Consider the following 25,929-nt stretch of genomic DNA (forward strand, 5'->3'; position numbering starts at 1 on the left):
CAGAGCAGCCAAAGCAGCCACCCGACCTCCCTTTTCTATATCTAACACAGAACTCACACAAGAATGGCGAAACATATTAAGCGCAGCAAAAATCTATGAAGACATACCAAAGGAGGAAAAAGAAAACTGGAGAAAATGGGAAGCAACTGAAAGCGAAGAAGGAATTTGGACCATAGGTAATAAACGCATCCTTCCGGTGAGGTGCGTATTCCTCACAGCTAGGTGGTACCATGATCGTGGACACGGAGGACCATCAGCTACTGCCTGACAACTCTTACAAAACCAGGCAGCTCCAGGAGTTTATGCTGTTGCAAAATGCATAACCACCACCTGCTTGAGGTGCCAGAAGTGTAATGCTACTCGACCAAAAACTGAGCTAGGAAGTTGCTCGTGGGCATATTTCCCTTTCCAACACCTACAAATCGATTCTGCTGATCTCTCACCTGCTGAAGGCTACAAACACCTTCTCGTCATCGTCGACCAGCTAAGCAGTTGGGAAAAAGTCTTTCCTACTCGCAAGGCAGATACAGCCACAGTAATTAAGGCTCTATTAAGGGAAATTGTTCCACGATATGGAGTACTGGAAACTATAAATTCAGACAGGGGTTCTCATTTTTCAGCTGGAATCTTAGGAAAACTATATCAAATGATAGGAATCCATGGAGAATTACATACACCCTACCAGCCTCAGTCCTTGGGGCAGGCAGAAAGGATGAACAGAACCATTAAGGCTAAATTAGCATGAGTAAGTACACAAACCAATCTGAAATTGGTTTTCCTTGCAGGAAAATCTCACAAGCTCCCTGCTGTTTTCACAGGGGCAATTTCTAAAGCACACACACCCTGGCAATAAGAGATTACTAACACCACTGCTCACACCAGCACTAGATTCATTTAGCAGCCTCAAAAGTCTTCTTGGACTCCCTGGCTGATCGGGAGGAGGCTGCAAGCTTCTACTTAGCAAGAAGCGGAAAGCCAAGCAACATGTCCATGTTCACCAGAGAACATCATCTGCATTTGAAATGTAGCAGTACTAACGCATGATGACGGAGTGCAATCAAATTTGTGCCAGATGATGTGGAACATCGACTTCTGCTTGATTAATGAGCTGCATTTCTGTATTGCTGTAGAGCTCTGCAGGGGTCAATCCCTCCTCTGAGCACACGCAACAAACCCAGAAGGGACCTCACCACCAACATCCAAGCCATGTGTCTTCTCCTTACCTCTCAGCTGCTCACATAGAGGTGACCTCACAGGTGCATACCCCCACCACAGGCCTGCTGCTGGCCTATGGGCTTCAGAGACACAAGTTCCCTCCAAATAACTTCCCCAGCCATGAACTACTGCTGGCCTAGCAGATACTCTGACAAAAGGGACCTCACAATCAACGCCCATGCCTAACTGCCTGCTGCTGGCCTATCAGGCACTCAGAAAGACGTGACCTCACAGTCACCTTCACAGCCATGGCTCTGTCACTGGCCTTGAAGCCTCTAAGACAGAAATTACCTCACTACAAGTTCCCCAACCATGAGACAAATCCTGGCTTATCAGCTGCTCAGGCAGAAATGATCTCAAAAGCACAGATCCCAGCCATGGACCTGCTGATGACCTACGGACCGCTGAGGTAGAAATGACCTCACAGTCACCTCTCCAGCAACATCTTGGCTGCTGTCCAATCAGTTCAGCAGTCAGAAGGGACCTCACAAGCAACAGCCAAGCCTTCTTCCTCCACCTGCACTATCAGGTACTCAGGCAGAAGTCACCTCATCATCAACAGCTGAGCCATGTGCCTCCTGCTGGCCTATCAGCTCCTTGCAAAGAACAGATTGGACACTGGTGATTTTCTGGCATAGCTCTCACAGACAGTGGTGACCTCACTGCCCACACCATGACCATGGGGCTATTGCCTCCTGCAGCTCCCCCTGCTCTTCCTCAAGGCTGAGCCAGCTCCTGGACGGCTTCCCTGATTCACCTCGTGGCTTCACAATGAAGCTTCAGAGTGAGCAAAACACCCCTCTGGTTCCAGTTATGACCCCAAAACAAGATTACCTTTTGCCTAGCTAGTCTCTACACGTAGCCCATAAAACTTAGGAATTGCGAAAAGGCCTGCAAGTAATTCTTGGCAACATTTTCTAACGGGAGGGTTGCATGGGAGCAGCGATCATGGAGCTGAAGACAGCAGGGCCTCAAGTCCCAGGCAGAGGGAGAAGCCTTCCCACAACTCAGAAGTCGAGTTCCTTCCCCAGTGCTGAACAAACCCAGAAAATCCTCTACACATCAAGGACAACCAGCATTCTCCTGTTTTATGCCCTGACAATTGGAGACACGCGGAAGGACTCAGGTCAGGGCATCTCAGTTGGTGAAACCAGCAGAGCCACAATTCAGCAACTCTTCATCCTGACCTAGGAGGATGGAAATAACAACAGCAAGTGCAAGGACTGGCCCTTCATCAACTTTCAAGGCCCTTGACAAGCAAAACAGCTCACACTTACAGAGCTGCTCTGGAAACACCCTTCACGCTGTTGCCAGGCTTACAGATCTTGGGGAGAAGCAAGAGGCCTGGAGCAAAAACACCGACTAAGGCACGGCATGACATGCGGGGACAGCGTCTCTCAGAGACACTCGGAAATGCCCTTTTAACAACAGAAGACAGCACTGGGAAGGGCACCTCACGAGGACACCAGCAGCCTGCTCACACTCTACCCAGCGGCTCCCAAACGCAGCTCCGAGCAGCACCTGGGGCTGTGCTGGCAGCAGCAGCTTGGGAAACACTATAACATGGATCTCAGACCCACCACAGGGCCAAAGGTTCCTGCACACAAACCCCACCCAGCCGCCCCGGCCCAGCTGCTCGGGGCAGGCCGCCACGTCTGGCTGCAGGGCAGCTCCCCGCTCTGTCCCCGGTTGCTCTGTCCCCTGCTCACGGCCCCACCAGCCCCTGCTGCAGCTCCTGCAGCAAAGCAGCCCTGGTGCAAGCACCGCTGCCCCCGCTCCGGCAGGAGGGCACCTGCCGGCAGTTGAATGCGCCCGCAGCCCCCACCAAACCCACCCACACCCGCTATCTCTCCCACTCGCTTCTCGCCTGCTTTGCTCCTGCTCCTCTTCCGCTTCTCTCTTTTAGGTCTTTTTCTTTTTTCCACATGTTGGACTCCAATTGGCTGTCAGAGCCATCAGTGAAATTGATTCCCGCCCTCCTCCTCCTGCCAGCCAATAGGAGGGCTGCACTGGGGTGATGCCATGGCAACGTTGGGCCCTCCTGCCCTGGCGGCCGCTCTCCCCCTCCCCCATGGTGGGGCGCCGTGTTGTGGATGGTAGCACGGGGCCCCGTGGCGCGGCCGCTGCCCCTGTGGGGCTGAGCTCTGCCGCAGGGGCCCCACAGGGCTCCTCGCCGCCCTGTGCCCTGGGGGCCATGGGGGGGCACAGGGGTGGCAGTACTGGGGCCTGTGCTGGTGGCAGCCCTGGCGCCGGTGTGAGGGCCCTGGGGCTGGCCAGGGCGCTGGAGTCGTGGGCAGTGTCCTCTTGCCCCCCCTGCCCCAGCCCCGTGCCCACGAGAGCCCCAGGGCTCAGCAGCCCTCCCGCTGCGCCCAGCATGGGGCAGCGATGGGGAGAGCAGCTCTCGGCCTGCCAGTGCTGGGGAGTGGTGGTGTGGGGTCATGAGGGGGCTGGGGGAGATGGTCCTGCTGGACTCACCCCAGCACTGTCCACCACGGCTCAGAGAAATGTCCTTTGGGTCAGCCAGGACATGTGCAGTGGGGATGGTGTCTCCCACCTGTTTCCAAGATGCTCTCCCAAACATGCTGTCTTCTGGGTGCAGAGGTTTGAGCCCAATTTGGAGGATGAGAGGGGCTGTGGCCATCTGAAGATGGCGTCTCTGAGCCCAAAACATGCTGTGTCAAGTTGGAAGCATAAAAGGATCCACAGGGAAGGAACAGAGGCTTTCTCAAACCCACAGAGGACTTGGGATTATTACAAGGTGCAGGTTTCATTTCCTATACGGACGTTTCCATCAGGCTCTCGAGGACCCCACAGGAGCTGGAGGCCACCCCAGCCTCTAGGACACAGGATGCCTTTCTTCTCAGAGCCAGACCCCAAAGGGAAACCCACTCGCAGGGAAATCTGGCCATGGATTGCCCACCCCACCCTGAGGGCATGGAGCTGGCCACACAGAAGCCTTGTGGCTCAGGGCAGCCCCAGCGCCAGGACCCAGGAGTCCTGGCTGCCACATTGTCCATGGAGCCAGAGGGCACCCTCAGGGAGGACTCTTGTGGCAGCCCCCAGCCATGTCCAGCCACCACCACAGCCCAGGATCCACAGCAGTTTTTGCAGTTAACAGTCTCTGTGCGACACCTTGGGAAGGAGCTCCTGAAGACCTTACCCTCAGTGGAGAGCTGCAGGAGCGTTGGGAAGAAGGAACTGTGTTGTGGGCTGATGGTGTCCATCCAGCAGTCCTCCATCTCGCTTCTCCCTGTACCCTCGGCTTGCCTCTCCAGCCACGGAGGAAGGATGCTCTTCCCGCTTCATCACCCCTAACTCCTTTCCAATGTGCTCCTGCTCTTCTGCCCTTTGGCGAGGGGCCACAATGTGGCCCCACTGCCTCCTGTCCCCTCTCCTTGCCCTAGAGCCTCTACGAAGGGCAGCTGTGGGTATTGCATGAGCAGTGCCCAGCAGTGCCTGGGCCTCACAGGGAAGTGAGGGCCCCCACCCATGGCACCGAGAAGACCTGCCTGTGATACGGCACATCCCACTGTGACCTCAGCTCATGTCATGTGGGGGATCGGTAGGTCACTGCCATGGAGATGGCAGAGGCAGGGAGAGAGCAGAGAGATGTCCCCTCATGTCCTGGAAAGCAGTCACCTCCCTCCACCCCAGGTATTTTCCAAATTTTTCTGATAACTGCTTGAGGAACATCTCCAGATGTTGCCAAAGGCAGTGAAATACCTAAAATGGGGAACTAGAGAAGTCACTTCTACGTCCCTGCACTGGCAGGTCGCTGCACTAGGCCGATCTATGCAGGAATCTGGGGTTTGTGGGTTGGTTTGGGGCTTGGCATTTTTCAAAACCAGGTTCAAAGTCATGTGGGTTGAAACAGCACAAAGCATGGCCATGCGTTGGGATGCTCTGGTGAGCCTCAAGACTGGTTTCTCCAGTGGGTCCCTCTTTTTGTAGAAGCAGGATGTAGGAGAACATGGGAGAGGAGAGAGCCTTCCTCCTTTGGGCACCAAAGCAGGCTCTTTGCTTGTGAAAGTCCTCAGCAAGGTTTCTCGGTGTGCAGTGCTTAAGATAGAGATGATGTGCCATAAAAGAGCAAACGTGCTGTGACACTGTGCTCCTTTCCCCCCGCCCCACTGATGTGCTCTCTCCGCCTCAACCTGACCTCCCTGTAAACAGCATGTATGCAGGGGCTAATTGAGCATGCACCAACTAAGACCCATCTAGCATGCAAATATGACTATGAGTCAATCATCTCCCCCCGACCCCCATAACTAGGGGGCAGCCCAGAGCCCATTGAGCTCTCCTGCATGGCAGCGGGCTGCCCTGCAGAACCTCCTGTTGAGCAAGGAAGCCTCTCAAGGTTCCTCCTCAAGGTTGAGAGATTCCTTACCCATGACAGATCCTCGGTAAGTGATTTATAGCATGCTGAACTTTTGTGAACTTCACGAAACTTTGCTGAGTTATATCTCTGATTAATTGTGCACATAATCCCTTAGACATGAACTGTTGACCCAGTCTGGGACTAGGATTTGATCCATCCACAGTTAGGCTCCTCTCCGAAGGAGTTTAGAAAGCCAGGGGCTCCTTTCTGAACCTTGTGACTCAATGGGAGGGTCCCCCCTGCACACACTCCTTTAGACATGAACCGTTGACCAAGTCTGGGACTAAGATTGGATCCAACTGCACCTAGGCTCCTCTCTGAGGGAGTTTGGAAAGCAAGGGGGTCCTTTCTGAACCTCGTGTCTCAACGGGAGGGTCTCCATTGCGCATGCATCTGGCCATGTCCTTCATGCAATAAATAACTGAGTGAACCTTGCCAATCGAACCTCATTAAATCATTCTTATTTACGCTTGGAATTTGTTAAGTCGCTGTCTTACCACAATAAACATAGTGCTGCTTCCCTCTTGCGAGTGAAGTGCATCACTCCTTTGCGACACCTTGACGTCCCCTGCACGTGTCTATCCTAGAGGAACTTTGGCTTCCCGAACAGCAACCCTACCTTGCTTGACAATAATACACTGTTTAGTCCAGCTGTTGTGCTGAGATGTCCACTGGTTTTACTGTGTATTGGTATGGACCATCTTTGTGCTTGGTGGGTGCTGCTCTTAATGACCTGCTGGCTTTCCTGAGCTCCTGTGCCCTTCAGAGCTCACTCCCATGGGATCCCCCAGCAGTCCTCAAAGAGGCCAAAGTCTGCTCCTCTGAAGTCCCGAGTCTGTACTCTGCTGCTGTCCTTCCTCCCTGCCTTCAGGATGTGGCACTCCACTATTTCATGGTCCCTGCAGCCAGCGTTTCCACTGATGGTCACCTCCCTGATCAGTTCTTCCTTGTTTGCGAGTACCAGACGCAGGAGAGCGTCGCCCTTCTTAGCCCATCTGGCAGCTGTGCTAAGAAGGTGTCCCTGACACCCTGCAGAAACCTCCTGGACTGCTTTCACCCTGCGCTTTGCCCTTCCACTGCATGCCAGGGGGATTAAAGTCCCTCCATAAGCAGCAGGCCCTGTGTGCCACACACTTCCTCAGCTTGCTTAAAGGAGCCTGCGTCCACTTCCTCGCCCTGATCGGGTGAACTGTAACTCCCATCGCAAGGTCACCCTTACTCCGATGCTCACTCACCTTTTCCCATCCAGCACCTTGTCCTTGCCTTGGAAGAGCTCCACAAATCCCAGGTGCCCCTTTACACGGAGGGCATCCCCCCCATCATCTGCCGTCACAGTCACTCCTGAAGAGCTTCTAGCATGCCATCAGAGCACTGCAGTCTGGTGAAACACATGTAATGGTGAAAGGAGGTTCTCACTAAGAGAGCAAGGCCTACAGTGCACAAGGCCGGGGAGAAAAAGAGCTGGGCTGTGCAGGAATGGCAGGAGAGGGGTTTGCTGCCTGAGCTGCCTCTGCAGCACCTTGGCGCCTTTGATGGAGGTAAATCGATGTCCAGGAAGGAGAAGGTGCCCCTGAGAAAGTTCTTGAGCCTGCACAGCCTGCCATGCAGCCGTGCTGTGGATATCATTAGCACAGTCCCTGTTCATATCATGTGGGAGTGGGAAGAGGCTCAGGGAGAGGAGATCTAGAAGGTGTTAAGCATGCAGGGACATGAGTAGAGCCCTTGGTGTGATGTACAGCTCTATGCTGCACACTTGGATGTAGAGGGCATGGACTTCACCTAAAGACAGAAGTGGGATTCAGTTGTTTGGACACAGGCAGGTCCCATGCAGTGTCTGCTGGAGACATATGGTTGTGCTTGACGCCCCAGGCATCACGGAATCTAGTGCCTGCACTGAATGACATGAACTGCTTGCAGTGTAGGGATCTGCTTGTGCCTCAGCCTCGTAATGTGTGGAGCTCTGGCAGTATTAGGCATCTCGTGTCATTTCCGATGGCCAAGGAGATTCTCCACCTGGCCACCACCTAATGCTCTAGAAGGATGTGGGTCTCACAGTTGCTCCATCAGAGCCAGCAGACACTGGCATATGCCTTGGACCACCTCTGTCTCTTCAGATGTCACCACGTGTTTGTGTGTGGGCAGCTGGCTACTCCCCTCCCTCTCCAGTGATTATCATGGGAGCTCAGAGAGGGAGCTCGCATGCCGGCATCTTTGTTGTGCACAGTCCAGGTTGTGAAAGGGGAATCGCACCTCCTGTGTGTTTGTGGAGTGCACAGAAGGGCTCTGATTCCCACTGCATCCCAGGGGCTTTTAACCAGCATGAGAAGCACAGACTGACGCATCTGAATCAATACCTGAGCCATGGATAACTGAAAACCCTTCTTGACTCTTTTCTAGGTGTCCTGCCTAGTTAAGAGATGGAAATAGGGTCTTCCAGAGTGGGACATTTGCATGTGTCCTAGATGACGATTGTCTGATGAGACAAATTGCAATGCTGGAATGGGTCTCTCTCCACTCTTTAGAAAAGGCCCATAGGTGATTATTTCGGGCAACTTCAGTGACCGTGTCCCAGGAGGAGGAAGCACAAGGGAGAGAGAAATTCATGCCTTCAGCTGGACCACTGTTGCTGAGCAGAGGCAGGCTCCTGGGATGGAGAGAGCTCCTGGCAACGTGGTAGCACTGCTGGGAGATAACTCTCTGCAAGAGCAGCTCCGCTGTGAAGAGCAGCAGGGCTGTGGGCACTGCCTGCTGTTGCTGACATCCATGAGAGAAGGCAGAGAGAAGTGAAAGGGAGTGTGGAGTGGGAGGCCAGAGGAGAGCTCCTTGTGGGAGGAATCCTCACAGCCCTTTGCACGGTAAGCCTCTGGCTGCAGGGCAATGCTACTGCTGTTGCTGGAGGGGTCTTCTAAAGCCAGCCCACCACGGAGAGTTTTCTTGAGCATTGCTCTCCTGGCTTCTCCAGAGTGCAGGAGGGGATTCCCTGCCACAGCATGCCAGGGACAGGGTGTCCTGCTGCCTTCTGCCAGGGAGAGCTGCATGGGTGTGAAGCCAGGGTGTGCCAGAGGTCTAGCCAGGGCTGTCATTCCGAGCAGTGTTCCTGCCCCCCAGGGTGCTGTGTGCCCCGGGCAGTGAGTCTGCTGCCTGCGAGGGTCAGCACTCAGCCTGCCCAGCAAACTCCCCACAGTGCTGCTGGGAGAAGCTCTGGGTGGGAGGAGAGACCCGGACAGGGCAGGCTGAGTGTGCTGCGGAGAGGGTGGTGCGTGGGTCAGGGCTGCTCACAGCTCCAGCTCACCGTGAGGACATTTCTGGAGGGCACTTTTCAAAAGGAAGGTCAAGGCAGGGAATACTTGAAAGGGAAGGAGCTTTCCTTCTAGGCTGTGTGCTTTGAGTTCCCTAATGTGGGGAGAGGGAAAAGCAGGAAAGAGTTTTGTGCTTTGGGAAGGAACTGAGACTCTCAACCCTTCCCTCTCAGAGATCACTAGGTCTGTGAGAAAGCTCAGCAAACCCCTTCAGCCCCTCCTCAGCCTACAGACAGCACCAGCACCACCTTTATGGCCTTGTCAGGGATTTTCTGACCTGCTCCTCAGGACCTTTGAGCACAGCAATGCCTCTGCCCAGCGCCCTGTCCCGGTAGGTTTCTGTTGAGCAGAACTGAGCGTGCAGAGGGTGGGATGGGGGTCTGTGAGCACTGGCAGGGAAACGACATTGGGATAGAGAAGGAGCTGCCAGCAGGGAGAGCTCCATGCAGCGAGATGGGCAGGGAATGAGAGGGAACTGCAAAGAGAATCGCCATGGGGGGAAGGATTTGGGCAAGTCATGGTCAGTCCCTCTGATGCAGACACCTTCCTCTGAGCCAGTCCCCTGTGTCTCTGCTCCCACCCAGCAAAGCCTCTGCCCTGACACCTGTGGAATACAGGCCATGAGCCACCTCTTCTGCAGGCAGACCTGCAGCAGAGAAAAGGGGCATCTTTCCTGCCACCAGCCACATCCCTTGACTCTGTAGAAAGTCACGGTGAGCCCTTTTTTCCTCTTGGGGTGCACAAATGCTCATCCTCAGAGCAGCTGAAATGCCAAAGATTTCTACAGAATTCTAAAGCTTTCTGTGCAACAGCTGTGGTCAGTCACACCCTACCTTATCCCGTGAGCTTCATGGGCGCATGCCCCTTGCCCTCCTCGCCTGAGACTTCTTCCGTTGTAGGGGTTTATTGGTTGGTCCAAGTGCTATATTCCTCTCTCCTTCTGGTAAACAGTGAATATTCCCACAGGGTCACCGGGCTGAGTGTCCTTAGGTCAGCTCATGGAGCCCAACCCCCTCCTATCCCCACCAAAGAACTGGAAATGGTTGTCACCTTCCTCCATTTACACCCCCCAGCAGAGCACCACTGACTCCTCTGGAAATCGTTAGCAGAGGCCCCTGCTCTGCATGGCACACCCAGCCAGCACAAAGCGGAGCTCGAGCCAGGGAGCTGAACGAAGGTAAAGGAGAGAGGAAAAGTGGGAGGTTCTGTGAGGAAGGCAAAGGGTTTGTCTCGCAGAAGACTGCTCTAATTTGTCCCTGTCTTTTCCCTCTTGGACAGGCCTCCATGCCCAGCGTCAGCAAATGTCCAACAGCAGCACCTTCAATGAGTTCCTCCTCCTGGCATTTGCAGATACGCGGCAGCTGCAGCTCTTGCACTTCTGGCTCTTCCTGGGCATCTACCTGGCTGCCCTCCTGGGCAATGGCCTCATCATCACAGCCGTAGCCTGCGACCACCGCCTCCACACCCCCATGTACTTCTTCCTCCTCAACCTCTCCCTCCTTGACCTTGGCACCATCTCCACCACTGTCCCCAAATCCATGGCCAATTCTCTCTGGAACACCAGGGTCATTTCCTACTGGGAATGTGCTGCACAGGTTTTTAATTTTAACTTTCTCTTGTCAACTGAGTATTCTGTTCTCACTGTCATGGCCTATGACCGCTACGTGGCCATCTGCAGACCCCTGCACTATGGGACCCTCATGAGCAGCAGAGCTTGTGTCAAAATGGCAGCAGCAGCCTGGGTCAGTGGTTTTCTCAATGCTCTCCTGCACACTGCTAACACATTTTCCATACCACTGTGCCAAGGCAATGTTGTGGAGCAGTTCTTCTGTGAAATCCCCCAAATCCTCAAGCTCTCCTGCTCAGACACCTACCTCAGGGAACTGGAGGTGCTTGTGATTAGTATTTGTTTCGCTTTGGGATGTTTTGTTTTCATTGTGCTGTCCTATGTGCAGATCTTCACTGCTGTACTGAGGATCCCCTCTGAGCAGGGCCGGCACAAAGCCTTCTCCATGTGCCTCCCTCACCTGGTTGTGGTCTCCATGTTTATCAGCACTGCAGTGTTTGCCTACCTGAAGCCCCCCTCCTTCTCCTCCCCAGCTTTGGATCTGTTGGTGACTCTTTTGTACGCAGTGGTGCCTCCAGCAGTGAACCCCCTCATCTACAGCATGAGGAACAAGGAGCTCAAGGACGCCCTGAAGAAACTGGTTCAACTGGTCCTACTTCAGCAGCAATAAGCTGCCCATCTCTCCTCACAACGGATTTCCAATTTTCCTTGGACAACTCTTGTGTTTTGGGCATTCTGCCTGTGATCGTCATTTGTACACAAATACTTGAATTCATCCCACTTCTCCAGAGGCACAAAGCCTGTCTGCCAAATTGATTAGTCAGTGGGGATTGGATTTGGAGACTGACTCATTGTAATAAAAATGTCCATGTTTTCCCATGATGAAATAATGGAAATTGTCAGGGAGGTTGTGAATCTCAGGAGAAGAAATTTTCATCTACCCCTCAGGCTGGTGTACCACTGCTTTGTCTGTTATGCTATGGACTTAATCTCAATAAGCTTTCACATATTTCCCCACGTCCTGATTAAACCGATCATTTCTAAAGTCATCTTTGCAGCAGACTCTCTGGACATAGGCACTTCCCCTTGTTTTCCACTTTTCCTTCTCTCCTTTCTCTTTATTCATTCAGACACCTCTGCTCTCTCTAGGTGCTGCTCTGAGCTTTGGGGAGTGTAAAGCTTGCCTCATCTTTCAGGAGGCTAATTGTCTCTTTAGACAATGCCTTAACTGGGTTTTTTCTCTATCCTTTCATATCAGTCTGTGTAAAACATTTCTCCTAAGGCTATCCCTTGTGAAAGTGCACTTCCCTGGAGGCAGCCTGGACTTGAAACACAGTTTAGGAGTTTATTTTGTTTTTCATTCAACTCCATCATGTTTTACTTTTTTTCGATCCCAATAAAGAAGAACCCTTCTGTGTCTATTTGCAGCTAGTTCTTGAAGGAAAGCAGGTGGGAATTGGTGCATAGGAGCTGTAACATTCAGCTACAGACGGGAGTGGAAAAAGCTTTGATTTTGACAAGAGTGAGGTAGGTCCCCAGTGGCTGAGGAGAGAAATGGCAGGGCTGGGGAGGTGAGGAGCAAGGCTGTTCGTACATGTCTTCTCTCCAAAATGCTGCTTTTCTCACACGTCATGATTCCTTAGGAGACCCTCTGAGTCACTATGAGTTGGAGAATGTGGCTATCACTTATTCTGTAAGCTGAAAAGTAAAGAAAACGTTACAAGCAGAAACCCTTTCTCTTTTTTTTTAGGTTCTCACTGAAATCTTCCTCTTGTAAAGACACTCCTGAAACCTCTCCAATTAGCCACATGAGGACTGAAGGAAATTATGGGAATAGACAGGGCTTGTTAGGGCTTTTTGCATTTTAATGGCCCTCGGGTGTATTTGGTGCTGAGTCCATGAATGCTGGATTCTGAGAGGAGACTGAATAAACCTCTCAAGAAGTTGAATTCAGAAGCCAGTCCCAAAGCTTCTAGGAGCATTAATGGGTCCCCCTGAGGGCCATTACTCACAGAGCCTCCCTGGGGGCTGATTAGAGCAGAAAGTTGTAGGCCCTGATTGCAGGTAGGCAAAGGAAATATGCAGGTGGCTCTGATGCCAAGTCAAGCTCTTGATGTGTTTCATCATACAACATGGCCAGGCAGTGACACCCAGCCCCTGGGTAGGGTGATCCCTTCCCTCACACTTTGCTCAGGCCTCTTTGTGGGGGCAGTGTGAGGGTGGGGGTGTGCAACACTGAGTTAGGGACAACAAGATTTCACCTCCCAAGCCCGCCCTGGGAGGCAGGAGGAGGAAACAAGGCCTCTACTGCCCTTAGCCTTCACTTCACCAGGATAATGTAGCCCACATTTCTCAGCCTCCCTCTACAGGTCATGTGCTGCAGGCAACAAGCCCCATCTTGGCAGACCTCCTCTGGACCCTCTCCACGTCCTCCCCATTCCTCCAGCACTGGGCATCCCACACTGGCACACATGATTCCAGATGTGGCCACGCCAGTGCTGAGTCGAGGGGGGATAGTAACTGTCCTTGTCTGGGTGGCCAGATGCTTCCTAATGGAGCCCCATATGCAATGGTGGAAATGAGCATGGCAACCATCTCGGAGAAGGCAAAGGAAGGTACAAAGGCAGCAAAAGCAGGGTCAATGGGGATAGGGTAAAGGGAGGTGGTCTGATTGCATGGGAGGAGATCAGGGTGGTAAAGGAGAAGAGCTTGTAAGGTGGAAAAGAGGGGAAAATGCAAAGAAAGGTGAAGCAAATGAAAACCCAGGGCTATGTGGGGGTACCTGCCAAGCAGTCCTGAATCTGAACTAGTCTCACCAGTGCAGCACAAGACACATGCAGTTGATCTGCTCATCCTTTTGTCTGACATACTTCCATGGCCATGGGGAAGCTGACTGTTTTGCCTAAGGTCAAAAAGGGAAAACCCGGGGTGGAGGGAAATGCAAACGCTTCAGGATGGAAGGGACCTCAGGTTGTCTCTAGCCCTACCTCCTTCTCACAGCAGGCTCAACTATCAGCTCCAACCAGCTTGCTGATGCCTTCAGTCATTTAGATCTTGAAAACCTCTGAGGATGGAGATGGCACAAACCCCCTGGGCAACCTGCCCCAGTGCTTCACTGTTTGCATGGGTAAAACGTTGGCCCTTATCCCCAGCCTGAACCTCTCTTCTTTCAGCTCATGCCCACTGGGACTCATCCTCCCATGGTGCACAACGATGAAGAGCCTGGCTCCATCTTCTTGATGACCTCCTGGTCGGGATGGGCAGGCTGTTATTCGGTCTGCCCAAAGCCTCCTCTTCTCCACGCTGAAACAACCCAGCTCCCTCAGCCTCCCACAGTGACAAAGCTGACCTTACAAATGTGTGCCTAGGATGTTCAAGGCCTTCCCAATCCTTCTGGATTTTCCTGGATCTGCAAAGGACCTTAGGCCTGTTAGAGTGCAATCACCCTCATGCCATGACTTTCTGCATGCATCACACTCATTGGGAGTCGTGTTGTAGAGAACCAGTGTTGTAGATGGTGAGGAGGGCCCATTCTGGACAAGCAGTCCTTCATCATTAAGTCTTGATTCATTCTCTCATTCTCCTGCCATGAATCCCTGTAAAAACTGGTTCACTATGGGTGGCAACCTTGAGTTGGGAAGCTGCTCCGAGTCGCTCCAAAAGCCTTCCCTTCTCCAGGCAGAACAAACTCGTTCCCTCAGCTTCTCCTCACAGGGCAAGTGCTCCAGCCCCTGATCACCTTGGGGGCCTGCAACTGAAATTACTCAGAGGGATCTGTAGTGCTCTTCTACAGGGCCCCCAAATGGATGCAGTATGTGATGTGCCTGAACTCAGGCCTTTCTTCAAAGGTGGAGCCAAAAATACACCCAAGGAACTGCACCACAAAAGGGCCTCTGCTCTGCTTGTGAACTCTGTGGGCTCTGTAGGACGAGCTCAGAGTCCCAGAGTGATCTGTTAAGGAGCAAGGGCTGGATCCAGGGCTCATCTCTTGGTGACCAGTGCCAGTGGAGATGGGGAATGGTCTCTGAATTGCCTGCTCAGGGCTGTGCCACAGGTGACAGTGCGATGAGAGAGGCCCATGCTTCTGGAGGGGAATCTTAGGTACCAGGAGAGCTCAGGGGATCTCCAGGGACATCATGTGCCTTGGGGTGGGCAGTGAGTGGAGCCTCACAAAATGAGGGACAGTCTATGGTGGAGTAACCAGAAGGTAAAGCACTAAACCCAGGTATGGATAGGGAAAGAAGGGCTCTGCAATCCCGGAGAGGCAGTGGGGACCCAGGAGGCCCAGGGAAGGGGTACTGGAGAGTGATTCCTGCACCCTCAGTGAAACACCACAGGCTGGAGCTAGTGCACACCCAAACACATCTCCTGCCATTGCAAACGCCCTGGGCTCACTCTGAGCACAGGCCATGAGCTCCGATGGGTGGCAGCAGTATCAGTGGTGGTGAGACCTGTCCAGCTGGTTTTGCTTCCCACCCTGAGCAGCACGGCCAGCGCAGAGTCAGGGGTCACCCTGTGGCCTCAGGGCCCCACAGCCCACTCGCTCTGCAGAGCAGCAGTGCCAGCCCAGGGCCCTGTAGGGAGCACAGGGGAGGATGCAGGAATGGCTGGACAGACCAGCATGGACACATTCCTCTGGGGAAAGGTTCTCTGGGGAGCAGGGACATCCCAGGAAAAGAGGAGGGCAGCATTCACTGAGAGAAAATGAGAAGAAGAAACAGGTTTCTCTGTGCATGAGCTCAGGGCAGGCAGTTCTGTCGCTGGGGCAGCAGGAGCTGCCAGAGGGGCTGCAGAGCCAGGGCTTTCGTGCTGTCCTGGACAGCAGGATGGGCATGGAGGGTCTGCACGCAGAGAGGGAGGGGGATCTGCTGTGCACAAGAGCAGGGGAGACAGAGAGTGACCGGCCTCATTGCGGGGCCTCCTCCCCTTTGCTGGAGAGCCGCTCCTCTTGTCCTGGGGCCTGGCCTGAGTTACGCTGTGGACTTGCCTGTGCCTGGCCCTGCACCTCTCGGGTGCTGACCTGACCCTGTGCCCATCCTGCTGACCTGACTCCCTGTCTCTACCTCAGACCTGCCCCCTCACTACAGGCAAGAAAGCCTTGGCAAGGGAAGCTGGGATCCGAGCAGATCCCTGAGAAGGTTGTAGGTACAAAAGGTGACCGCATATCCCCACAGCAACTCTTGCCTGAAAGCCAATTCAAAGGTGTAAGGAGGGCTTCAGATTTCAGCCCCTACCCACGTAACACTGCCCACAGACGCTTAGCTGAATGAAAAGTGAGGGCAGCCACTTGGGGTCTGATTTGATGATGCACAGTTACGAGAGCAAGTGTTTCTGTATCCCAGCTCAAGTGTTTAAGCACCATTTGCCTCTGGGTTCTTGCTAGAAGGAGGATGTTGTCGGGAGCAGCAAGAGCCCTTGTCCAGCCCCACGCTCACTCATTTCCTCTGCCTCTGAGCAGGTGTCCTGCTGCCTGCCTGGTGCTGGATCCCCGATGTGGGGAGAGGTGGGGATGGCCAGGGAGCTGCTGCCTGCAGAGCTGGTCCCCATGGTGCCGGGTGATGGGCCAGGGGCTGGGAGCGATGTGGCTGTAGGCCGGGCAGGGGCAGGGGTGGGCAGGGATGCCGCAGGGGCCTCATGGAGGGGACACAGACAGTGCTGCTGCAGCGCAGCAGCTGTCACCTTTGCCTCCCTCCCAAAAGTTCCCGCACGGCCCCCGGGCAGGAACAGGCTGTTGCCCTGTCCGTGTGCTGCCCTCCCAGCAGCATGGGACATGTGAGGAGGGGCTTGGGTTGCCCCGTGCTCAGGGCCAGCTCCCCGGGGCTGGCACAGCTTGGCCTGAGGCACCTCCAGCTCCTTGGCCTCTGCTCCAGCATGGCTGGCACAGGGATGAGAGCTCCTCAGGCAGGGCAGAGCGAGCCTGGCTGGGGCAGCATCAGGGGTAAGATGCAAAGGACCTGGTTCAGTGCTGGCATTTGGAAAACTCCCTCTGGCATCCCGAGAGGTTCCATCTGCCTCTTCCACCGTGCCCTGTGCTCCCCTCCTGCTGGACAAAGTGGAGCTCAGCATTGCCTGGAGACTCTCCTCCCCATGGGGAGCAGAGGGAGGGCCTTCACCAGCCCCACACTGCCTTTTCCACCCCCAGCCTTTGCACTTGCATGTGCCCACTTGCCTTCACCACTGGAAGCCCATGAAAATCCCAGCGCTCCTGCCCTTGAGCTGGCATCCAGCCTGAACCTGGAGCCTGGCTGCCCACAAAGGCATCACCTGTCCAGTGCACCGCCAGGGTGGCTTGGGAGAGGGCAGCTCCCCTCTGCCTCATTGGGGCTGGGCATGAGGCCGGGGCTGGGCTCAGCTTTTCCCTGGGGATCTCCCTGAGGAGCTACGCCGGGTAATATTCCACCTCTGCCCTAGCAGCACCACCAACACTCAAGGTGCCAGGATGGAAGTGCACAGAGGGTGGAAGGGGGACGGGCTGCTCAGGGGAAGCATTGAGACCTTGTCCGTGCACACAGGGATGGAGTGAGGAAAGCCAGAACTCAGCTGGAGATGGAACCAGAGACCTCACGCATGGAAAGGGCTGGAGTATTATTCAAAGATTACGAAATGATCCCCCAGAGTCTGCGGGATCCAAGCACCCGACCCCTGACCAGTCTGGGCTGGGCCCCCCACAGCTGTTAGCAGACAGCTGTGCTCCCAGATCTGCTGGGGTCTGGTGCAGAAGAGCGACCATGCAAGGCTGGCCTTTTCCCCTCCATCGGGATATGGAGACCTGCAGGAGGACGGAGCTGGCCATGCACCACCCCACAGCTGGGGTGAGCAGCCAGCAGTGGAAAGGGGCCATGTGAGGGCCTGGTCCAGGACGATGGTCGTGGGGCAGCTTCCCCAGTGTGTCCATGCAACACAGGGAACACCCTGGGCTCTTCTCTTCTGCACCCTCCATGTCCTGGTGCCTTTCCCAGGAGACCTCCATTTGCCTGCAAGCACACTGGTGGGTGCTCCCACACGGCCGTTCACACACAGGAGCTGCCTGCTGGCGTTTTGCCTCTCCCAGGCCCTTTCCAGCCCATCTCAGTCCCTCCCCAGCTCTCCCCACCTCCCCTGCCCTCTCCCCAGACCACCCAGCAGAGCAGCCCAGGCTGAGTGTGGGGAGGGACACTCCTTTCCCTGTGCCTGCTGGGTCCCCACTGCTTCTCCTGAGATTTCTGAGCTCTCATTCAGTGCATTCTTCCGTTTAGCCCTTTACCTTTGGGGGACTCCACTTGGTTTTGGGAGTCTCCACTCACTGCCCATCCCAGGCACATGCTGTCCCACGAGATCCCCTGTGCTCTCGGGGTGGCTCCATATTCCCTTCCAGAAGCATGGACAGCTCTCACCAGCCCTGTAATATGGCAGACAGTCCCCAGCAGACACCACTTGACCACTCACCTGCTCCAGGGACACTGGGCACCCACAAGTTACAGCTGACTCCAGCCCTCCTTCCCAAACACATCACCCTATGAGCTCATGCCCCTTAGCCCATGGAAAACCCAAGCACAGCAAAGGGCCTTTTCGGGTGCAACTCCCTGAGCTCATTCTTGGCTCCAGCTTGGGAAGAAGAGCCCAACCTTCAGGCACTGTCCTCAGGAAATCCCTTTTTATTGCAGACATGATGGCAGGGAGGCCTGCCCTGACGCAGTGCTACGCAGATTTATGGAAGGCTTCCAGGTCAGAGAGACAGGGCTTGTGCTGCTGGAGAAGTGGGATGAATTCAAGCATATACAAACAGAATTATCACAGATAGAATGCCCAAAGCACAAGAGTTGCCCAGGTAAATTGGAAATCCCTTGTGAGGAGAGATGGGCAGCTTATTGCTGCTGAAGTAGTAGCAGTTGAACCAGTTTCTTCAGGGCGTCCTGGAGCTCCTTGTTCCTCATGCTGTAGATGAGGGAGTTCACTGCTGGAGGCACCACTGCATAGAGAACAGTCACCACCAGATCCAAAGCTGGGGAGGAGAGGGAGGCGGGCTTCAGGTAGGCAAAAAAGCCAGTGCTGATAAACAGAGAGACCACGGCCAGGTGAGGGAGGCACATGGAAAAGGCTTTGTGCCGGCCCTGCTCAGAGGGGATCCTCAGCACAACTGTGAAGATCTGCGCGTAGGACAGCACAATGAAAACAAAACACCCAAAGCCTAAACAAGCACTAATCACTATAAGCCTAAGTTCCCTGAGGTAGGTGTCTGAGCAGGAGAGCTTGAGGATGTGGGGAATTTCACAGAAGAACTGCTCCAGGACATTGCCTTGGCAGAGTGGTATGGGAAATGTGTTAGCAGTGTGCAGGAGAGCATCGAGAAAACCAGTGCTCCAGGCAGCTGCTGCCATTTTGACACAAGCTCTGCTGCTCATGATGGTCCCATAGTGCAGGGGTTTGCAGATGGCCACGTAGCGGTCATAGGCCATGACAGTGAGAACAGAATACTCAGTTGAGATGAGAAAGTAAAAATGAAAAACCTGTGCACACATCCCCAGTAGGAAATGGCCTTGGTGTTGCTTAGGGAATTGGCCATGGATTTGGGGACAGTGGTGGAGATGGTGCCAAGGTCGAGGAGGGAGAGGTTGAGGAGGAAGAAGTACATGGGGGTGTGGAGGCGGTGGTCACAGGCTATGGCTGTGATGATGAGGCCGTTGCCCAGGAGGGCAGCCAGGTAGATGCCCAGAAAGAGCCAGAAGTGCAAGAGCTGCAGCTGCCGCGTATCTGCAAATGCCAGGGGGAGGAACTCATTGAAGGAGCTGCTGTTGGACATTTGCTGACGCTGGGCATGGGGGCCTGTCCAAGGAGGAAAAGACAGGGACAAATTAGAGCAGTCTTCTGCGAGACAAACCCTTTGCCTTCCTCATTGAACCTCCCACTTTTCCTCTCTCCTTTACCTTCGTTCAGCTACCCGGCTCTCAGCCCCTTTGCTGGGCAGCATGAAATGGGCCCGTGGCAGGAGAGATGCCTCTCTCCTCTGCTGCAGGTCTGGCTGAAGAAGAGGTGGCTCATGGCCTGCACTCCATGGCTGTCAGGGCAGAGGATCTGCTGGGTGGGAGCAGAGACACAGGGGACTGGCTCAGAGGAAGGTGTCTGCATCAGAGGGACTCACCATGACTTGGCCAAATTCTTCCTCTCATGGCAATTCCGTTTGCAGTTCCCTCTCATTCCCTGCCCATCTCGCTGCCTGGAGCTCTCCCTGCTGGCAGCTCCTTCTCTATCCCAATGTCTTTTCCCTGACGGTGCTCACAGACCCCATCCCACCCTCTGCATGCTCAGTTGTGCCCGACAGAAACCTAGCGGGACAGGGCGCTGGGCAGAGGCATTGCTGTGCTCAAAGGTCCTGAGGAGCAGGTCAGAAAAACCCTGACAAGGCCATAAAGGGGATGCTGGTGCTGTCTGTAGGCTGAGGTGGAGCTGAAGGGGTTTGCTGAGCTTTCTCACAGACCGTGTGATCTCTGAGAGGGAAGGTTTGAGAGTCTCAGTTCCTTCCCAAAGCACAAAACTCTTTCCCCTTTCCCCCCTCCCAAATTAGGGAACTCAAAGCACACAGCCTAGAAGGAAAGCTCCTTCCCTTTCAAGTAGCCCCTGCCTTGACCTTCCTTTTGAAAAGTGCCCTCCAGAAATGTCCTCAGGGTGAGCTGGAGCTGTGAGCAGCCCTGACCCACGCACCACCCTCTCCACAGCACACTCAACCTGCCCTGCTGGGCTCTCTCCTCCCACCCAGAGCTTCTCCCCGCAGCGCTGTTGGGGAGTTTGCTGGGCAGGCTGAGTGCTGACCCTGGCAGGCAGCAGACTCACTGCCCGGGGCACACAGCAGCCTGGCGTGCAGGAACACTGCTCTGAATGGCAGCCCTGGCTAGACCTGTGGCACACCCTGGCTTCACACCCATGCAGCTCTCCCTGGCAGAAGGCAGCAGGACACCCTGTCCCTGGCATGCTGTGGCAGGGAATGCCCCCCCCACACACACACTCTGGAGAAGCCAGAAGAGCATGTCTTAAGAAAACCCTCCATTATGGGCTGGCTTTAGAAGACCCCTCCAGCAACAGCAGTAGCATTGCCCTGCAGCCAGAGGCTTACCGTGCAAAGGGCTGTGAAGATTCCTCCCACAAGGAGCTCTCCTCTGGCCTCCCACTCCACACTCCCTTTCACTTCTTCTGCCTTCTCTCATGGATGTCAGCAACAGCAGGCAGTGCCCACAGCCCTGCTGCTCTTGACAGGGGAGCTGCTCCTGCAAAGAGTTGTCTCCCAGCAGTGCTGCCACGTTGCCAGGAGCTCTCTCTGTCCCAGGAGCCTGCCTCTGCTCAGCAACAGTGGTCCAGCTGAAGGCGTGAATTTCTCTCTCCCTTGTGCTTCCTCCTCCTGGGACACGGTCACTGAAGTAGACTGAAACAATCACCTATGGGCCTTTTCTAAAGAGTGGAGAGAGACCCATTCCAGCATTGCAATTTGTCTCATCAGAGGATGGTCATCTACATCACATGGAAATGTCCCACTCTGGAAGACCCTATTCCCATCTCTTAACTAGGCAGGACACCTAGGAAAGGGGCAAGAAGGGATTTCAGTTATCCATGGCTTGCGTATTGATTCAGATGCGTCAATCTGTGCTTCTAATGCTGGCTTAGAAGACCCTGGGATGGAGTGGGATTCAGAGCCCTTCTGTGCACTCCACAAACACACAGGAGGTGGGATTCCCCTTTCACAACCTGGACTGTGCACAACAAAGATGCCGGCATGCGAGCTCCCTCTCTAAGCTCCCATGATAATCACTGGAGAGGGAGGGGAGTAGCCAGCTGCCCACACACAAACACGTGGTGACATCTGAAGCGAGAGAGTGGTGCAAGGCATTTGCCAGTGTCTGCTGGCTCTGATGCAGCAACCGTGAGACCCACATCCTTCTAGAGCATTAGGTGGTGGCCAGGTGGAGAATCTCCTTGGCCATCTGAAATGACACGAGATGCCTAATACTGCCAGAGCTCCACACAGTAGGAGGCTGAGGCACAAGCAGATCCCTACACTGCAAGCAATTCATGTCATTCAGTGCAGGCACTAGGTTCAGTGATGCCTGGGGTGTCAAGCACAACCATATGTCTCCAGCACATACCGCGTGGGACCTGCCTGTGTCCAAACAACTGAATCCCACTTCTGTCTTCAGGTGAAGTCCATGCCCTCTACATCCAAGTGTGCAGCATAGATCTGCACATCACACCAAGGGCTCTACTCATGTCCCTGCACGCTTAACACCTTCTAGCTCTCCTCTCCCTGAAGCTCTTCCCACTCCCACATGATATGAACAGGGACTGTGCTAATGATGTCCACAGCCTGGCTGCATGGCAGGCTGTGCAGGCCCAAGAACTTTCTCAGGGGTACCTTCTCCTTCCTGGACATCGATTTACCTCCATCAAAGGCTCCAAGGCGCTGCAGAGGCAGCTCAGGCAGCAAACACCTCTCCTGCCATTCCTGCACAGCCCAGCTCTTTTTCTCCCTGGCCTTGCGCACTGTAGGCCTTGCTCTCTTAGCGGGAACCTCCTTTCACCATTACATATGTTTCACCAGACTGCAGTGCTCTGATGGCATGCTACAAGCTCTTCAGGATTGACTCTTAGGGCAGATGATGGGGGGGATGCCCGCTGCGCAAAGGGTCACCTGGGATTTGTGGAGCTCTTCCAAGGGAAGGACAAGGTGCTGGATGGGAGAAGGTGAGTGAGCATCGGAGTAAGGGTGATCTTGCGATGGGAGTTACAGTTCACCCGATCAGGGCGAGGAAGTGGACGCAGGCTCCTTTAAGCAAGCTGAGGAAGTGTGTGGCACGCAGGGCCTGCTGCTTATGGAGGGACTTTAATCCCCCTGGCATGCAGTGGAAGGGCAAAGCGCAGGGTGAAAACAGTCCGGGAGGTTTCTGCAGGGTGTCAGGGACACCTTCTTAGCACAGCTGCCAGATGGGCTGAGAAGGGTGACGCTCTCCTGGAGCTGGTACTCGCAAACAAGGAAGAACTGATCAGGGAGGTGATCATCAGTGGAAATACTGGCTGCAGGGACCATGAAATAGTGGAGTGTCACATCCTGAAGGCAGGGAGGAAGGAGAGCAGCAGAGTACAGACTCGGGACTTCAGAGGAGCAGACTTTGGCTCTTTGAGGACTGCTGGGGGATCCCACAGGAGTGAGCTCTGAAGGGCACAGGAGCTCAGGAAAGCCAGCAGGCCATTAAGAACCATATCCTGGAGTGCATCAGGAAGAGTGCTGCCAGCAGATCAAGGGAGGGGATTCTCCCCCTCTCCTCAGCCCTGCTGAGGCCACAGCTGCAGTACTGTGTCCAGTTCTGGGCTCCCTGGTACAAGAGGGATGTGGCACTACTGGAGCAAGTCCATCAGAGGGATACAAAGATGATGGTGGGACTGGAGCATCTCTCTTATGAGGAAAGGCTGAGAGCTGGGCCTGTTTAGCTTGGAGAAGAGAAGGCTGAGAGGAGATCTTATCAGTGTATGCAAATATCTGAAGGGAGGGTGTCAAGGGGATGGGACCAGACTCTTTTCAGTGGTGCCCAGCGACAGGATGAGAGGCAACGGGTACAAACTGAAACACAGGAAGTTCCATCTGAACATGAGGAAAAACTTCTTCACTGTGAGGGTGACCGAGCACTGGAACAGGTTGCCCAGAGAGGTGGTGGAGTCTCCTACTCTGGAGATATTCAAAAGCCGCCTGGACGCGATCCTGTGCAAGGTGCTCTAGGTGACCCTGCTTGAGCAGGGGGGTTGGACTAGATGATCTCCAGAGGTCCCTTCCAACCTCAACCATTCTGTGATTCTGTGATTTCTGTGATTCTGTGAACAGCACCCAAGAAGCGCAAAAATGGTCCATATCAATACTCAGTAAAACCAGTAGACATCTCAGCACAACAGCTGGACTAAACAGTGTATTGTTGTCAGTAAAGTAGGGTTGGTGTTTGGGAAGCCAAAGCTCCTCTAGGATAGACATGGGCAGGGGACGTCAAGGTGTCGCAAAGGAGTGATGCACTTCACTCGCAAGAGGGAAGCAGCACTATGTTTATTGCGGTAAGATAGCGAGTTAACAAATTCCAAGCGTAAATAAGAATGATTTAATGAGGTTCGATTGGCAAGGTTCACTCAGTTATTGACTGCATGAAGGACATGGTCGGATACACATGCAACGGAGACCCTCCCGTTGAGTCACGAGGTTCAGAAAGGACCCCCTTGCTTTCCAAACTCCCTCACAGAGGAGTCTACGTGCGGCTGGATCCAGTCCTAGTTTCAGACTTGGTCAACGGTTTATGTCTAAGGGATTATGTGCACAATTAATCAGAGATATAACTCAGCAAAGATTCGTGAAGTTTTGCAGTGTTTCAACATGCTATTAATCACTTACCGAGGATGTGTCATGGGTAAGGAATCTCTCAACCTTGAGGAGGAACCTTGAGAGGCGTCCCTGCTCAAGAGGAGGTTCTGCAGTGCAGCCCGCTGCCATGCAGGAGAGCTCAATGGGCTCTGGGCTGCCCCCTGGTTATGGGGGTCGGGGGGAGATGATTGACTCATAGTCATATTTGCATGCTAGACAGGCCTTAGTTGGTGCATTCTCAATTAGCCCCTGCATACCTGCTGTTTACAGGGAGGTCAGGTTGAGGGGGAGAGAGCACATCAGTAGAGGGGGGAACGGAGCACACTGTCACAGCATGTTTGCTCTTTTATGGCACATCATCTCTATCTTAAGCACCGCAGACCGAGAAACCTTGCTGAGGACTTTTACAAGCAAAGAGCCTGCTTTGGTGCCCAAAGGAGGAAGGCTCTCTCCTCTCCCATGTTCTCCTACATCCTGCTTCTACAAAAAGAGGGACCCACAGGAGAAACCAGTCTTGAGGCTCACCAAAGCATTTCAACGCATGGCCACGCTTTGTGCTGTTTCAACCCACAGGACTTTGATCCTGGTTTTGAAAAATGCCAAGCCCCAAACCAACCCCCAGACCTCAATTTCCTGCATATATCTGCCTAGTGCAGCGACCTGCCAGTGCAGGGGCACAGAAGTGACTTCTCTAGTTCCCCATTTTAGGTATTTCACTGCCTTTGGTAACATCTGGAGATGGTCCTCAAGCAGTTATCAGAAAAATATATAGGAAAATACCGGGGGTGGAGGGAGGTGACTGCTTTCCAGGACATGAGGGGAAATCTCTCTGCTCTCTCCCTGCCTCTGCCATCTCCATGGCACTGACCTACCGAGCCCCCACATGACACGAGCTGTGGTCACAGTGGGATGTGCTGCATCACAGGCAGGTCTTCTCGGTGGCATGGTTGGGGGCCCTCACCTCCCTGTGAGGCCCAGGTGCTGCTGGGCACTGCTCATGCGATACCCACAGCTGCCCTTTGTAGTGGCTCTAGGGCAAGGAGAGGGGACAGGAGGCAGTGGGGGGCCGCGTTGGGGGCCCTCGTCAAAGGGCAGAAGAGCAGGAGCACATTGGAAAGGAGTTTGGGGTGATGAAACGGGAAGAGCATCCTTCCTCCGTGGCTGGAGAGGCAAGCCAAGGGCAAGGGGACAAGCGAGATGGAGGACTGCTGGATGGACACCATCAGCCCACAACACAGTTCCTTCTTCCCAATGCTCCTGCGGCTCTCCACTGAGGGTAAGGGCTTTGGGAGCTCCTTCCCGAGGTGTCGCACAGAGACTGTTAACTGCAAAAACCTGCTGGGGATCCTGGGCTGTGGTGGTGGCTGCACAGGGCTGAGGGCTGCCGCAAGAGTCCTGCCTGAGGGTCCCCTCTGCCTCCAATGGACAATGTGGCAGCCAGGACTCCTGGGTCCTGGGGCTGCCCTGAGCCCCAAGGCTTCTGTGGGGCCAGCTCCATCCCCTTGTGGGTGGGGTGGGCAATCCATGGCCAGGTTTCCCTGGGAGTGGGTCCCCCTTTGGGGTCTGGCTCTGAGAGGAAAGGTGTCCTGTGTCCCAGAGGCTGGGGTGGCCTGCAGCTCCTGTGGGGTCCTCAAGAGCCTGCTGGAAATGTGCATATACAATAATGAAACCTTTGCCTTGTAAGAACCCCAAATCCTCTGTGTGTTTGAGAAAACGTCTGTTCCTTCCCTGTGCATTCTTTTATCCTTCCAACTCGACACAGCATGTTTTGGGCTGAGAGATGCCATCTTGAGATGGCCACAGCCCCTCTCATCCTGCAAATTGGGCTCAAACCTCTGCACCCAAAAGACAGTATGTCGGGGAGAGCATCTTGGAAAAAGGTGGGGGACGCCAACCTGGCCACAGCCCATGCCAGCCGGGTGCCGCGGGAGGGCTACCGAGCCCTGGGGCTGCTGTGGGGAGGGGGCCGGGGCAGGAGGGGCGAGAGGACACTGCCCTGTCCTGCCTTGGGGGCAGCAGGATGCTGCCTGCGGGCTCCAGCACCACGGTCAGCCCCAGGGCCCCCACGCGGGCACCAGGGCTGCCACCAGCACATGCCTCAGCGCTGCCC

At 54.5% G+C, this 25,929-nt stretch overlaps 1 protein-coding gene across 1 annotated transcript; it reads left to right on the forward strand.

Moving 5' to 3' along the window:
• Positions 1–10,211: 10,211 nt before the first annotated feature.
• Positions 10,212–11,129, forward strand: LOC136994099 (olfactory receptor 14J1-like; the record flags this gene model as incomplete). Its single annotated transcript, XM_067310352.1, has 1 exon — positions 10,212–11,129. A coding segment is annotated over one exon (918 nt), but the record flags the coding sequence as incomplete, so codon positions are not given.
• Between the last annotated feature and the right edge of the window lie 14,800 nt (positions 11,130–25,929).

The sequence above is a fragment of the Apteryx mantelli genome, chromosome 24 (assembly GCF_036417845.1).
Source record: "Apteryx mantelli isolate bAptMan1 chromosome 24, bAptMan1.hap1, whole genome shotgun sequence".
Lineage (NCBI taxonomy): Eukaryota > Metazoa > Chordata > Aves > Apterygiformes > Apterygidae > Apteryx > Apteryx mantelli.